At 37.5% G+C, this 17,500-nt stretch overlaps 1 protein-coding gene across 1 annotated transcript in view; it reads left to right on the forward strand.

Annotated features, from left to right (window-relative positions):
- Positions 1-17,500, forward strand: part of tmem8b (transmembrane protein 8B) — a 57,789-nt gene that overhangs the window by 8,339 nt on the left and 31,950 nt on the right. Inside the window, exons 2-5 of the mRNA XM_088993544.1 lie at positions 512-701; positions 2,274-2,481; positions 10,832-10,965; positions 16,727-16,995. Of these exons, the coding sequence (XP_088849670.1) occupies positions 512-701; positions 2,274-2,481; positions 10,832-10,965; positions 16,727-16,995 (801 nt within the window). The remainder of the gene's footprint in view (positions 1-511; positions 702-2,273; positions 2,482-10,831; positions 10,966-16,726; positions 16,996-17,500) is intronic.

The raw sequence follows: 17,500 nt of genomic DNA on the forward strand, positions 1-17,500 counted from the left end.
AGCCAGCAGATAGCTAGGTAGCCAGCAGATAGCCATCAAGGTAGCCACCAGATAGCCAGCCAGGTAGCTAACTAGATAGCCAGCCATATAGCCATCTAGGTAGCTAGCTATATAGCCATCTAGGTAGCTAGCTATATAGCCATCTAGGTAGCAAGCTAGGTAGCCATACAGGTAGCTAGCCAGATAGAAATCCAGGTAGCTAGCCAGATAGACATCCAGGTAGCTAGCTGGAAAGCCACACAGGTAGCTAGCTAGATAGCCAGCTGGATAGGTAGCTAGGTAGCCAACCAGATAGCCATCCAGGTAGCTAGATAGATAGTCAGCCAAGTAGCTAGCTACATAGCCAGATAGCCAGCCAGATACTCGTCCAGGTAGCCAGCAAGATAGCCAGCTAGATAGCCATCCAGGTAGCTAGCGAGATAGCCAGCTGATGCAATCGTCCAAATTTGTGGTTGAAAATTAGCTAAAAAGAACGAAAAAATTCTCAAGCGTCATTCTCTTTCCTCGACAGATTGCCTTTTTGTGACGGAATACTTCACCCGAACGCCTCGTAAGCTCAGCGCTTTCAACTCCTTCGCCAGTGTGGAACTGTTCCACTTCAATGTGCCTGACGACACCATCATGGCCGTCTGGAACCTCATTACCTTTAAGGAACAAGGCGGGACCTTCGGAGACAACTGCCCTAATCGCAATGTCACTGTGTAAGTCAATTCTACTTTGTACTCGCCCCTAACCACTTCACAAAGTTCGATTTCATCTACTATTTTGATTGGACATGCTTTACCGCTTGTATAATAATAGTAATAATAAATATAATAATAATAATAATACATTTAATTTCTAAGCGCCTTTCAAAACTCTCAAGGTCACTTTACAGTCACAAGTTAAGTTAGATAGAAAGCTAGTTAATAGATAGCCAGCTAGATAACAAGCTAGCTAGCTAGGTAATAGAATGCTAGCTTGATAACAAGCTAGCTAGCTAATAGATAGCCAGATAACAAATTAGCTAGCTAATAGATAGCCAGCCAGATAACAAGCTAGCTAGCTAATAGATAGCTAGTTAGATAACAAGCTAGCTAGCTGGCTTCACTCAACCCGGAAGTAACTCAAATAGATAGAAAGCTAGCTAGCTAGCTAATAGATAGCCAGCTAAATAACAAGCTAGCTAGCTAGGTAATAGAATGCTAGCTCGATAACAAGCTAGCTAGCTAATAGATAGCCAGCTGGATAACAAGCTAGCTAGCTAATAGATAGCTAGCTAGATCACAAGCTAGCTAGCAGGCTATTTGTGCTCTGAATTGTTACTCGATGCATACCATTAGAATGAGCGAGAGCACTGAGCACTATAGTAGAACCACACAGTCTTAACTATGTTTTATAATAATAATAATAATAATAATAATAATAATAATACTCATAATACTAATACTACTACTACTACTACTACTACTACTACTACTAAATAATAATAATAATAAAAATAAAAATACATTTCATTTATAAGCGCCTTTCAAAACTCTCAAGGTCACTTTACAGTCACGGGCTAAGTATTTCTGTAGGCAGCGGCAGCCAAACGCGCCAGCGTTCACTCAACGAAAGTAACAAAGTAAAGAAATAAAAAAAAAACTAAATAACAAATAATAGGACAACACAAATTCATTCATTCTTCAGCACTTGCTGTACCCTCTTTCTGACATGAAGCAGTTCTAGAGGAAAGAGAGGATCAAATGATATACATACATATACATGTACATACATATACATACATATATACACATATATACATATATATTATATAAAAATCTACATTAAAAAATCTATATAGAAATATAATATTAGAATAAATATATATGAATAATAATAATAATAATAAAAATAATAATAATAATATTAATAGTAATATAATACTATAATAAATAAAATACAATCACAAATAGAATACAGTAAATAAAATACAGATATCTATAAAAATAAAATTAAAAAGATATATATAAAGATATAATAAAAATGTATATATCAAAAAATAATATAAAAAAGTTGTATATCAAAATATAATAGTGTTTACTGACTTGCTAAAAATCCCATCAGGTTCAACACATACAGTAAACACATTAGCACAAAAAGCTAACATTAGCCTTTAGCATGCTAGCAGCCAATCTCACCTCAGCGCAATCAACGTTGATTGCGCTGGGGTCCTACTACAATGGTGACTGAATATCCTATTCGACACGACCCAGAGCGGTGAAATAATGCTTAAAAAAAATGATTGACAGGTACTTCAGGTCCGGCGCACCTCCGGTAATCAACCCCCTGAACACTCACTTCCCTCGGGATACGGCGGTCCCAGGATCCTTTGCGGTGACTCTGACCTGGACGCTCCCGAACCGAACCACGGGGGCCTTCAATGTGACCAGCCCGCTCCCGGGGGACTGGTTCCTGGCGGCGCATTTACCCAAGGATGAAGGCAAGATCTCAGTCAAGGTAACATTGAGACCAACTCACATCACATCAACCGGGAGTCGCCATGTACACAAATGTATAAATGTCATCAAAATACTTGACCACGATTGGATGAGAATAGCATGTTGAGTGCATGTGTCAAACTCGAGGCCCGTGGGCCAAATCTGAAAATCAGAAAATAGCTAATTCCTAAATTTTATGGATCTGGAGTTATATGAGTTGGAAATGAGGGAAGCTGTCCAAAATACAATACAATACAATACAATACAATACATACATACATATTGGTTTATATAGCGCTTTAAAAACAGCCAAAGCTGTAACAAAGCGCTAATGTGGAAAAAAGGGAAATGCTGCCCTATAGTGGAAGGGAAAAACAGTTAACTCATTCACTGCCAGACCGGCAAAAATATGTGCACTACAGTGCCAGGGTTTTTGTCATTTTCACTCAAATTGCAGGACCCACAGAATATTGAGTTTTAGGACTACATAAACATTCAACTCAGCATAAGAATCTTCCATCAGAAAAAAAGAGTTACGAAATTTTAGATTCTTCCATCAGAAAAAATAAGTTAAGTCCTAAGTTATATGCCTCTGGAGTTATATGAGTTTGAAATGGGGGCGGCAAATGCTGCCCCCTTGTGGAAGGGGAAAACATTGCCAGAGGTCTGACCAGCGCTTTATTTATTTATTTATTTATTTATTTGTTTGTTTATTTATTTATTTAGCTATCTCGTTGCTATCTATTAGCTGTCTAGCTAACTAGCTAGCTATCTATTAGTCATCTATTAGCTAGCTAGCTTACTTGATCTATTTGATTTATTCCCGGTTGAACAAGGTCACCGTTGCTGGCTACCTAGCTAGCTAGCTAGTTCTTTGATATCTATTAGCTCTCTAGCTAGCTATCTATTAGTCATCTATTAGCTAACTTGATCTATTTGAGTTATTCCCTGTTGAACGGGGTCACCGTTGCTGGCTACATAGCTAGCTATCTATTTGCTATTAGCTGTCTAACTAGCTAGCTAGCTATTAGTTATATATTAGCTAGCTAGATATCTTGATCTATTTCAGTCATTCCCGGTTGAGTGAACGCTGGCGTGTGTGACTGCCGCTGCTCACCCACAGGAAAACTGATCATGTGACTATAAAGTGACCTTGAGAGTTTTGAAAGGCGCTGATAAATGAAATGAATTATTTATTATTATTATTATTATTATTATTATTATTATTATTAGGAATGGCGCTCCATGTCACACTTTTCAATTTCGAAATAAATTCTGGAATGGCAGCGATTGAAATGCTGCCCCCTTGTGGAAAAGAAAACAAAACATTGCCACAGGCCATGACCAGCGCTTTATCGGCACCCAAGCATGAAAAAAGTAAACCCGAACAAATTCAGGAATGGCGCTCTACGTCATATTATCAATTCCCGAATGAATTGAAATGGCAGTGAATGAGTTAATATTCATTAAACATGAATGGCAGTGAATGAGTTAATATACCTAACCTGATGCCGATTTGTAAACCGTCGTTCATAACAACACCATAATGCTAATCGTCATCTTCACGGTGCTTTTCTGCTCCAAGTAACTGCTAAACGGGTCCCCACTCTACCTTAGCACAACGGTTTTATAACCATCAGTAACGATGTCAAATGAATCCGGTCTCCAAGGACAAAATTAGCAATAATTGAATCATTTGTTGCTTAGTGACAGCTACCATCGCAGCTGGTGGTCACTATTTTTGAAAAGTCGAATCTCACCAAGCGGATTCTTGTATTCAGCGCAGCACGCGACTTGACTCGGCGCAACAGAAGAAAGTACTGCAACAGGTTGTAGCCATAGTAACCGCCCCGCGCTACAATCGTTTTTCATAAATAAACCATTAAAGGACAACCGACGTCTGCGGACAAGTTGTGTCCATAATTTGTAAAATGGCTTCAAATGATTTATACTGAGCGTATTTTACAAAGATTCCACCGCTTATAGCTATATTTTACGTTTTAAGACTCGCGCTGAATATTCAGGAAGTCTTCTTTTTGAGTTGGTGACGAGTCTGTACGTGACGTCACTAAAGGACCGCCCCATGACCGTAAAAAAGTATTTTGCTGGACTTGTTTGGTTTGGGGACCTCGTGTTGCACCCAAAAGCTGCCAGAAGAGGGCGTCCAAGCTCCATATAAGGAATTTATCAGCCTGTGGAAACGGAGGTGGCCACAGGAGGTCGCCATTTTGTGCCTCTTTTTTTTTTGTGTGAGAGATTTCCCCCCCAATCTTGCCTCAAAATGGCACAAATAAATTCTTTAATCGATTGCAAACATGTATGCTTTCCTCTTCGGAACTATTTGAATCATATTCATAACTGGAGGTGTAACAAGAAAGCATATTCTCTGAATCTGAAGCCATTGTTTGGATTCTAGAGCAATGCAAGACGTCTTGGCGTGATGTCACGAACAAGGGGGCGGGACCTTCTGAAACTGGCCACTTCCGGGTTCAATTTGAAGTAGTTTTTAGACACTTAAAGTCATTTATTTTTATTGGTGTTTTGCATTAGACTAAAAATATCATACTCCGTGTTTTGGGTATTTTAGATGCTATAAAACGTTTTTCTGATGTCAGTTAAAAAACAAAAAAAGTGACGTCGGTTGTCCTTTAAGATTATTAGTCAGGTGGCAGAATTGGGTTGATGATCTTTAACTTGAGATCTAATAAACTCACTATGGTGTGTATAGCACGTAATTGTCAGGCGTTAGTGTCGCCGCATCTTATACATGAGCTCGGTTTTGACCGGAACCAGGTGATGGACGTATTAAGTACACGCCCCAGCTGACATCCGCTGTAAAAGAACCAAATTCATTTCCAGTTTAGTGGATTTTCTCGCCAAAATCCAGACACTTGATTCATTGGCTTGCTAGTTTGTAAAACAGGCCTCTTGTCTATTTCTGCATCATGGATTTCACTTCTTGCGTCGACGTTCTGCACTGTCATCCTCACGATGGACGGGGAGAATTATTGTACAGTGATACGTCGGTTTACGAACCCCTTGGCTTACGAACTTTTCGGTTTACGAACGTTAAATTTAGGAAAATGTAACCTTGGCATACTAAGTATATTTCGGGATACACACGGAGCTGCCACAATGAGTGACGTGTCGTTTGCGAACGAGCCCGTTCTCCTAACAAGAAAATGGCAGCCGGCTTGTTTTGGTCCTCTATTCCCCGCCCCCAGTCGTCGGTTAAAGGCACGTGATTGGTCAAGAACGCAGCAGTGAGGGGGGGGGGGGTTAAACACTAGGCTCCACAAATAACCCGCACAAGCCATCTGTACACTTGATGCAAAAAGCTATCAACCCAGCTAAACAGAAGACAATTGATGAGGAACTAGGTAAAATTATCGCAGAGAAAGCACCTATAAGGGATCATTCCTCAAGATGGTGAAAAGAAGGCTACGTTCCTCATCAAGTGTTTCGTGGTGATGAAACCGGCCACTCCATTCCATCAAGCCATCAATGACCATCACAAAGGTCAATAAAACGACTTTATTATACTGTACAGTTTATTTCTCTAATTACAATACCATGGCACATTTATTATACATAAAATAAGGTCTATTTGGTGTAGTTTTAAGGCTTAGAAAATTAGAAAGAGGAAAATTGTTTTATGAAAAAAAAATGTTTTATGGAGACCCGCACAAACTATCTGTACACTTGATGCAAACAGGTTTCAACCCAGCTAAACAGAGCACAATTGATGAAGAACAAGGTAAAATTATGGCAGAGAAAGCACCTACAAGGGATCATTCCTCAAGATGGTGAAAGAAGAAGAAGAAGATGGTGTTCCTCATCAAATGTTTCGTGGTGATGAAACCGGCCACTCCATTCCATCAAGCCATCAATGACCATCACAAAGGTCAATAAAACGACTTTATTATACCGTACAGTTTATTTCTTTCATTATAATACCATTGCACATTTATTATACATAAAATAAGATCTATTTGGTGTAGTTTTAAGGCTCAGAAAATTATAAAGTAGAAAATGATGTTTTACGGGGACCTTGGAACGGATTATTCTCATTTTAATGGTTTCCTATGGGAAATTATTTTTTGGGATACACACTTTTCACCTTACACACTCTGTATGGTAACCAATTAAGTTCGTAAGTCAAGGTATCACCGTATCTTGCTCCAAAAAAATGGTCTCACAATATCGCAGCTAGCCATAAACGTATCGCCCGTGATGAATCCTTGCACAGCCTCAGGTTCCCTTCTGGCCACTTGACTTTACTTCACCTGGAGGGGGGGGGGGGGGTGACGAAAAAAATCCTCCCGACTGATATATTCAAAGAGATTAGTATTCTGTCTTGTGCTACAGAAACTAAAGAGGCAGAACCGTGTCTGAAGAGTTTTTCTTCATCTCACCGCGTCCGTCGACGTGGTCACATCAAGAACAGCCCATATTTCCATTGCAGGCAATTTACCTGCTTGCCGCCTTTGCGTTTGTTTGTGCTTTCCTTTGTCGTCTCCAGCGGCCCATGGAAAATACCCTGGTAGAATACAAAACAAAAAAAAAAGGGGGAAAAAAATCATGGATGTCATTGAAAATTGCCCAAGACGTGCAATTGGTTCTGTTTGGAGATGCCAATGACACACGGCGGAGATGGATAACTTCATAGCATTTTTTTTGCTAAATTCTGCTATCTGATGCTATTTCCAACCAGGCAAGAAATAATACTTCTTCTTTTCCTTTCGGCTTTTCCTTACAAGGGGTCGCCACAGCGAATCATTGCCCTCCATCTTTAGAGGTTTGATCCGCATGTTTGTTTCGGCCAAGCTTTTACGTCGGATGCCTTTTCTGACACAACCCTCTGTATTTATCCGGGCTTGGGACAGGCACAAGAAGACTTATGTCCCTTTGTGGCTACAGAACAAGCAACTCTCTCAGTAAAAGGCTCCTAAACACAAAATGGTCATTGGCACAGCAACATTCAAAAAAGCAAAAACTATACTCACCATTTGATGACAATGCTCTGATCATAAAAATAATAATAATAATAATAATAATAATAATAATAATAATAATAATAATACATTTTATACCGATTTTTAATTGAAAATTAGGGGTGCGCGTTATACACGTGTGCGCGTTATACTCTAATAAATACGGTAAGTAAAATTGATTTCAACAGGCGTCATTCCTGCATACAAACAAACAAATAAACAAATAAACACACAAATAAATATATAAATGAACACACAAATAAATAAATAAATAAATAAATAAATGCATGAATAAATACACATAGATAAATAAGTAAAATCACATAAGTAAAAACATGAATAACTAAATAAATAAATGCATAAACACACAAATAAATTAATGAATGAATTAATAGCTAAATAAATAATTCTTCAAACACATAAATAAATAGCTAAATAAATGAACACACAAATAAATAAATGAATAAATGAATAAATAAATAAATAAATAAATACACAAATAAATACATAAATACATGCATGAATAAATACACATAGATAAATAAGTAAAATCACATAAGTACATACACGAATAACTAAATAAATGCATAAACACACAAAAAAATGAATGAATTAATTAATAGCTAAATAAATAATTCTTCAAACACATAAATAAATAAACACACAAATAAATGAATGAATTAATTAATAGCTAAATAAATAATTCTTCAAACACATAAATAAATAAACACTCAAATAAATGAATAAACAAACAAATAAATCAATATATACATAAATTCATAAATCAATCAATAAATACATAAATAAATATATAAATACATGCATGAATAAATGAACACATAGATAAATAAATAAAAACACGTGAATGAGTAAATAAATACATAAATGAACACACATAAATAAATGAATAAATGAATGTATAGAATAATACTTACACCAGTGTTTGAAATAGCGTCTGTAGCAACAGAAATAGCAACTTTTACGTCAGGCGTACGACTTTCAAAACGTCTCGGCCCGGATGGCCGACAACTTCTTCAAGAAAAAAAAAAGCGATATTTGTTTTACTCAATAAACCAAAAGCCTCGAACAAAATACTACGAGCCATGTGGACTCCACTTTCTCAGCCGCTTTCAAAACTCTGAAGTACACTTTTCAGTCAGGGTGTAGTCCGAAGCAGGCTTCTGATTGGCTGCCGGTGCCGAGTATGCAAATTGCCAAACCGAACATTCGTTTGTCAATTTGCATACTGTGACGAGATATTGTATCAGTTTGAAGGACATTTTAATTATTTAAAAGGTTCAGGGTATGGATAATAAAGTAAGAAAATAGTTATGTTGTCAATGCTAACAATGAATATCCCGTGACTGTAAAGTGTCCTTGAGAGTTTTGAAAGGCGCTTAGAAATAAAATGGATTATTATTATTAATGCCAACAGTGCTGATCTCTCAAAGGACCTACTATCTGGCTAGATATTTATATATTAGCTAGCTTTCTATCTATTTGAGTTACTTCCGGGTTGAGTGAATGCTGGCGCGTGTGGCTGCCGCTGCTCACCCACAGAAAAAACCTATCCTGTGACTGTAAAGTGACCTTGAGAGTTTTGAAAGGCGCTTATAAATGAAATCTATTATTATTATTATAATACCCATGGGGGTGACCCTTATACTGCCTGACTAAATATCTATATATTAGCTAGCTTTCTATCTATTTGAGTTACTTCCGGGTTGAGTGAATGCTGGCGCGTGTGGCTGCCGCTGCTCACCCACAGAAAAACTTAACCTGTGACTGTAAAGTGACCTTGAGAGTTTTGAAAGGCGCTTATAAATGAAATCTATTATTATTATTATAATACCCATGGGGGTGACCCTTATACTGCCTGACTAAATATCTGTATATTAGCTAGCTTTCTAGCTTAGCTTAGTGTGTTAGCTTACTGTGCTAACATTAGCCACAGGCCCTGTGTTAGCAAGATCACAGTTGACAGTTTTTTTTTTTTTTTGCAGTTTCAACCCAATTGACAAAAACTAGCCCGGCACATTATGGTTCCATTTAATACTGTCTGGTTTAACGGCTTATCAGCCCAGTGCGCCGCCTCCTGATTACCCATCATGCAAAGCTTGGCGTTCAATGAGGGATTTAATGAGAAGCAATATGAGATGTGAAAGATATCGACTGTGTAGCCCAGCGGCCGGCCATCCGTCTTTGTTCTTCATCGTGTTCGTTGCCCCGATAAGCAATGAGTCTCGTATTAATGACACAACAATATGACACAGACCCATTACCCCATTCGCCTCCCGCACTTAACTGTTGATTATTCATTCATTTCGCTATTGGGTCGTGTAGCGTTTGTTTCCATCAAACAACATATTATAAAATAGTCAACCTGGGGTATAGATGGATGTGTATTTATAGTGATACTTACAAGACAGACACGTTCATACATAGATTGGTATAAAGCACAGGTGTCAAAGTCAAGGCCCGCGGGCCAAATCCGGCCCGCCACATCATTTTTTTCGGCCCGCGAAAGCAAATCAAACTTGTTAAATTCCATAATGATTGCTAAAATCTGAGCCAAAATGTCATATTTTTGGATGTCAACCACAATAAAAGTCATTATTCTTGACTTCAGATTTGAAAACGAGTTATTCATTAATTTGCTGTGTGCTCTATATGTAATATTTGAAGGGATTTAAACATTCTAATGGGTTCCCCAAATTCATAACGGCCCTCGAGAGGAAACCATAACTACAATGTGGCCCGCGGCAAAAAAAAATGACTTTGACACCCCTGGTGTAAAGGCATTGTTTAGTATTAGCTTAACATGCTAATGTTAGCAATAGGGCCTTATGCTACGTGGCGGTGCCAGACTCTGCTATGATTGGTCCCACAAGCTATTTTCATAAAAAAAAAAACCCTTCACTAAATCGCCATGGTGGGGTGAGGTTCAATTAGGATCGTTCGCACGACAGACTTCTTAGGCAACATAGGCGAGGTGATGCCAGAGCAAATGGGGCAATCAGGTCAATCGTAGACCCCATACTCGGGCAGGACAATAGATCCTTTAAGATTCTTCTGTAAATATGAGCAACAATATACAGTATAAACCGATGGCTGGATAAGAAGAACATGTGAAAGATGCTTTCAAAAGTTCCTGCGGTGGCACGTTGAAATTTATAAGCTAAAAGGGTGGGCTATAATCAATCAAAGGGTGACTAATGACGCGCCGCATCATCAATACTACCGAGAGAGAGGACAGACTTCACGCTCACATGCTTTTGGAGGCAGATGTTCCGAATGGTAACCATCTTTCAAGTCTTGCACAATTTATAAGACGTCCCTGCAATCCACTCTCTGTCTGTGTCCTTTTGGTTGTAGGGGTTGTCTGAGGAGTGCCAGTATCTGTTCCAACCTCAGCTTATCGTCCAGAGGCTCGTTGGGATCGCGGTGCTGTATCCAGGATACTTCATTGACCAGATGATTCCCGCTCACAACAGATCTGCTCTTTATAAGTAAGTCCACTTGAATGCAACGATTTTGGGAAATAATGTAATTTCTCTTTAAAGGCCTCTTCCTGGTTTGTTTTTTTGAAATAAAACTTTTAGTTATTTGGACATATTAAAAAATAGCAACTGACTAACCTCTGACCTTGCTAACACAGGGCCTGTGGCTAATGTTAGCACACAAAGCTGTGGCGTTACTGTATATTTTTTATTTGTTCAGCTTTTAATGGTGCGAGTTGTGATATTCAGTCAGGCAGAATAAGGGTCACCCCCATGGGTGTTTATGGGTCCTTTAAGAGGTCATTACTGTTTGTATTGTTAGCATTGTCAACATAACTATTCTCCTACTTTATTATCACTTCCTTGAACTTTTGAAATTTCCTGTGTTGTTTTTTTAACTCCAACTTTTAGTTATTTGGACTTATTAACAAAAAATACCAACTGACTGTAAATTCTTTCTTGCTAACACAGGGCCTGCAGCTAATGTTAGCACACAAAGCTGTGGCGTTACTGTATATTTTTTATTTGTGCAGCCTTTAATGGTGCGAGTTGTGATATTTAGTCAGGCAGATTTAGGGTCACCCCCATGGGTGTTATGTGGGTCCTTTAAGAGGTCATTACTATTTGCATTGTTAGCATTGTCAACATAACTATTTTCCTACTTTATTATCACTTCCTTGAACTTTTGAAATTTCCTGTGTTGTTTTTTTTAATCAAACTTTTAGTTATTTGGACATATTAACAAAAAATACCAACTGACTGTAAATTCTTTCTTGCTAACACAGGGCCTGCAGCTAATGTTAGCACACAAAGCTGTGGCGTTACTGTATATTTTTTATTTGTGCAGCCTTTAATGGTGCGAGTTGTGATATTTAGTCAGGCAGATTTAGGGTCACCCCCATGGGTGTTATGTGGGTCCTTTAAGAGGTCATTACTATTTGCATTGTTAGCATTGTCAACATAACTATTTTCCTACTTTATTATCACTTCCTTGAACTTTTGAAATTTCCTGTGTTGTTTTTTTTAATCAAACTTTTAGTTATTTGGACATATTAACAAAAAATACCAACTGACTGTAAATTCTTTCTTGCTAACACAGGGCCTGCAGCTAATGTTAGCACACAAAGCTGTGGCGTTACTGTATATTTTTTATTTGTTCAGCTTTTAATGGTGCGAGTTGTGATATTCAGTCAGGCAGAATAAGGGTCACCCCCATGGGTGTTTATGGGTCCTTTAAGAGGTCATTACTGTTTGTATTGTTAGCATTGTCAACATAACTAGTTTCCAACTTTATTATCACTTCCTTGAACCTTTGAAATTTCCTATGTTGTTTTTTTTAAATCAAACTTTTAGTTATTTGGACATATTAACAAAAAATACCAACTGACTGTAAATTCTTTCTTGCTAACACAGGGCCTGCGGCTAATGTTAGCACACAAAGCTGTGGCGTTACTGTATATTTTTTTATTTGTTCAGCTTTTAATGGTGCGAGTTGTGATATTTAGTCAGGCAGAATAAGGGTCACCCCCATGGGTGTTATGTGGGTCCTTTAAGAGGTCATTACTGTTTGTATTGTTAGCATTGTCAACATAACTAGTTTCCAACTTTATTATCACTTCCTTGAACTTTGGAAATTTCCTGTGTTGTTTTTTTTTAATCAAACTTTTAGTTATTTGGACATATTAACAAAAAATACCAACTGACTGTAAATTCTTTCTTGCTAACACAGGGCCTGCAGCTAATGTTAGCACACAAAGCTGTGGCGTTACTGTATATTTTTTATTTGTTCAGCTTTTAATGGTGCGAGTTGTGATATTTAGGCAGGCAGATTTAGGGTCACCCCCATGGGCGTTATGTGGGTCCTTTAAGAGGTCATTACTGTTTGTATTGATAGCATTGTCAATATAACTATTTTCCTACTTTATTATCACTTCCTTGAACCTTTGAAATTTCCTGTGTTGTTTTTTTTTTAAATCAAACTTTTAGTTATTTGGACATATTAACAAAAAATACCAACTGATTGTAAATTCTTTCTTGCTAACACAGGGCCTGCAGCTAATGTTAGCACACAAAGCTGTGGCGTTACTGTATATTTTTTATTTGTTCAGCTTTTAATGGTGCGAGTTGTGATATTTAGTCAGGCAGAATAAGGGTCACCCCCATGGGTGTTTATGGGTCCTTTAAGAGGTCATTACTGTTTGTATTGTTAGCATTGTCAACATAACTAGTTTCCAACTTTATTATCACTTCCTTGAACCTTTGAAATTTCCTATGTTGTTTTTTTTAAATCAAACTTTTAGTTATTTGGACATATTAACAAAAAATACCAACTGACTGTAAATTCTTTCTTGCTAACACAGGGCCTGCGGCTAATGTTAGCACACAAAGCTGTGGCGTTACTGTATATTTTTTTATTTGTTCAGCTTTTAATGGTGCGAGTTGTGATATTTAGTCAGGCAGAATAAGGGTCACCCCCATGGGTGTTTATGGGTCCTTTAAGAGGTCATTACTGTTTGTATTGTTAGCATTGTCAACATAACTAGTTTCCAACTTTATTATCACTTCCTTGAACCTTTGAAATTTCCTGTGTTGTTTTTTTTTTTAATCAAACTTTTAGTTATTTGGACATCTCATCTCATCTCATCTCATCTCATCTCTATTTGGACATATTAACAAAAAATACCAACTGACTGTAAATTCTTTCTTGCTAACACAGGGCCTGCGGCTAATGTTGGCACACAAAGCTGTGGCGTTACTGTATATTTTTTATTTGTTCAGCTTTTAATGGTGTGAGTTGTGATATTTAGTCAGGCAGAATAAGGGTCACCCCCATGGGTGTTATGTGGGTCCTTTAAGAGGTCATTACTGTTGGTATTGTTAACATTGTCAACATAACTAGTTTCCAACTTTATTATCACTTCCTTGAACCTTTGAAATTTCCTGTGTTGTTTTTTTTAAATCAAACTTTTAGTTATTTGGACATATTAACAAAAATACCAACTGATTGTAAATTCTTTCTTGCTAACACAGGGCCTGCGCCTAATGTTAGCACACTAAGCTCTGACGTGACTAACAAAGCAGCTATTTTTACTCTCAAAAGAAACAAGGTTGAGCCTTTTTTCGCTAGTTTCTGTACAATTGGACACTCTTGTATATTTTTTATTTGTTCAGCATTTAATGGTGTTAATCGTGATATTTAGTCAGGCAGTGAAAAGGGTCACCCCAATGGGTGTTATATGGGTTCTTCAAGAGATAAGCACTGTTGGTATTGTTAACATTGTCAACATAACGATTTTCCTACTTTATTATCACTTCCTTGAACCTTTGAAATTTCCTGTGTTGTATTTTTTAATCAAACTTTTAGTTTTTTGGACATATTTACAAAAACTACCAACTTCTTTCTTGTTAACAAAAGGCTAACACCAGCCATTTTTTCCCCCTTTTTTCATTCCAAATGGCAGCCTTTTGCGTGCCAAAAATTGCATTCTACAACATTCCATTGTTGATATTTGTTTGACGAATGCGATGCCAAACATCCCATCAAAATTTCAATGCATTTTTTTTCCGGATAATTATCTAGTCTTTTCATAACCACACAAATCGCATTATTCTGTACTCAGAAGGCGGGGGAAAAATAAAAATAAAAATAAAACTTTATTTCCCCCCGAGCTTATTATTGTGGTCTCCAAGTGCAACTTGTTCATTAAAAAAATGCAATTTTCTCAGCTTCTTTATTGAGTTTGCCTCCTGTAAAAATGAAGCATCAAAGGAGCAATATGAAGTATTTTACATTCTGTTTTCAACTAAGTCGGTGTTGGGATGACTTTTTTTCCGAGGTGGTTGATCTATTGTTCGATGACTCTACCGGGAATGTCGTTGTTATTAATTTTTGAATGTGCTTTTTGTGTCTTCAGTGCTTGAGATCTAAGTTCATCCTCTGAGAGCAACTTTTTTTTAAAATTGCTTTTGTTTCATTGCTATTTGCTTTCGGGGTACATTTTGTGGCGTCCATTTTGTGTCGACTGAGACATACAAATGTGATGCTGATTTAGTTTAGGGAAAAAAACGGCTCAAAAATGCCTTTAAATTAGTATTAATAATCCATTTCATTTCTGAGCGCCTTTCAAAACTCTCATGGTCACTTTACAGTCACAAAATCGTTTTTTTTTCTGCGGGTGAGCAGCGGCAGTCACATGCGCCAGCGTTCACTCTACCTGGAAGTAATTCAAATAGCTAGGTAGCTAACAGATAGCTAATAGATAGCCACATAGACAGTTAGCTAACTAGCTAGATAGCTCTATATCTAATAAATAGCCAGCTACATCGCTAGCTAGCTAGACCGATATCAAATGGATAAATAGCCAGCTAGATAGATAGCCAGCTAGCCAGATAGCAAATAGATAGCAAATGGATAAATTTCCAGCTACATAGCTAGCTAGACAGATAGCAAATAGATAGCAAATGGATAAATAGCCAGCTACATAGCTAGCTAGACAGATAGCAAATAGATAACAAATGGATGAATAGCCAGCTACATACCTAGCCAGCTAGACAGATAGCAAATAGATAGCAAATGGATAAATAGCCAGCTACATAGCTAGCCAGCTAGACAGATAGCAAATACATAGACAATGGATAAATAGCCAGCTACATAGCTAGCTAGACAGATAGCAAAGAGATAGCAAATGGATAAATAGCCAGCTACATAGCTAGCTAGCTAGACAGATAGCAAATAGATAGCAAATGGATAAATAGTCAGCTACATAGCTAGCTAGACAGATAGCAAATAGATAGCAAATGGATAAATAGCCAGCTACATAGCTAGCCAGCTAGACAGATAGCAAATACATAGCAAATGGATAAATAGCCAGCTACATAGCTAGCTAGACAGATAGCAAATAGATAACAAATGGATGAATAGCCAGCTACATACCTAGCCAGCTAGACAGATAGCAAATAGATAGCAAATGGATAAATAGCCAGCTACATAGCTAGCCAGCTAGACAGATAGCAAATACATAGACAATGGATAAATAGCCAGCTACATAGCTAGCTAGACAGATAGCAAAGAGATAGCAAATGGATAAATAGCCAGCTACATACCTAGCCAGCTAGACAGATAGCAAATAGATAGCAAATGGATAAATAGCCAGCTACATAGCGAACTAGCTAGACAGATAGCAAATAGATAGCAAATGGATAAATAGCCAGCTACATAGCTAGCCAGCTAGACAGATAGCAAATACATAGCAAATGGATAAATAGCCAGCTACATAGCTAGCTAGACAGATAGCAAATAGATGGCAAATGGATAAATAGCCAGCTACATAGCTAGCCAGCTAGACAGATACTACTACTACTACTAGTGCTGCGTGTTCTACCGGAAACAAATTCCTTGTGTGTCCTACATACTTGGCAATAAAGATGATTCTGATTCTGATTCTGATTCTGAGATAGCAAATACATAGAAATGGATAAATAGCCAGCTACATAGCGAACTAGCTAGACAGATAGCACATGGATAAATAGCCAGCTACATAGCTAGCTAGACAGATAGCAAATAGATAGCAAATGGATAAATAGCCAGCTACATAGCTAGCTAGCTAGATAGATAGGACACGGATAACACAATAAAGCAAAATTGTAACTGAGAGTGCATCATTTACGATCAGCTATCCGTTACTTCGACATAACAATGCTAATTGTTAGCATGCTAATGCCATATTATGGGCATTTTGTGAAATGAGCTATGTGTGTGTGTGTCTCGCAGAGTGTTTGTGCCCAATTACATATCCAAGGTGAAAGTGCAGCTGTTGAACTGCGGCGTGAAGAACAAGAGCGGCGACACTTGTCCCGTGGTGTTGAAGATAAGAGCGCGGGCGCCCCCCGTGCACAACTCGAGTGCCCTCGACTGCCGTGAGTGGAGCCCCTGTGTGCTGGATGCCTCGGTGCCCGCCTGGGAGCAATGGTACTACATCCTGGTGGAGAGATACCTCACTAATGCCAACGTCTACTTCCGCATCGGCGCGCAGGTGACGGGTGAGTGCCGCATCATCGACCGTAATATGTCAACGGTGTCATGTGATCATATGCAAATTTGCTTGTGTTTATTGAGTTGGACAATGCGGGTTTTGAATAGCGTATTACGCACATAAGGGGGAAAAACTTGTTCCCACTTTCTCATTTCCCAGTAAAAACAAACAAGTAAATAGATAAATAAATAAATGAACCAACACAAAAATCAAATGAATGAATAAATGAATAAACACACATAAATAAATAAATACATAAATAAATAAATAAATAAATAAATAAATAAATAAATAAATAAATAAATAAATAAATAAACGAATAAATAAATAAATAAATAAATAAATGGACCAACACAAAAATCAAATGAATGAATAAATGAACAAACACACATAAATAAATCAATAAATAAATAAATACACGAATAAATACATAAATAAACGAATGAATAAATAAATAAATAAATAAATAAATGGACCAACACAAAAATCAAATGAATGAATAAATGAACAAA

The sequence above is a fragment of the Hippocampus bargibanti genome, linkage group LG04, assembly GCF_051943395.1.
Source record: "Hippocampus bargibanti isolate YZ-2025 linkage group LG04, ASM5194339v1, whole genome shotgun sequence".
NCBI classification, from domain to species: domain Eukaryota; kingdom Metazoa; phylum Chordata; class Actinopteri; order Syngnathiformes; family Syngnathidae; genus Hippocampus; species Hippocampus bargibanti.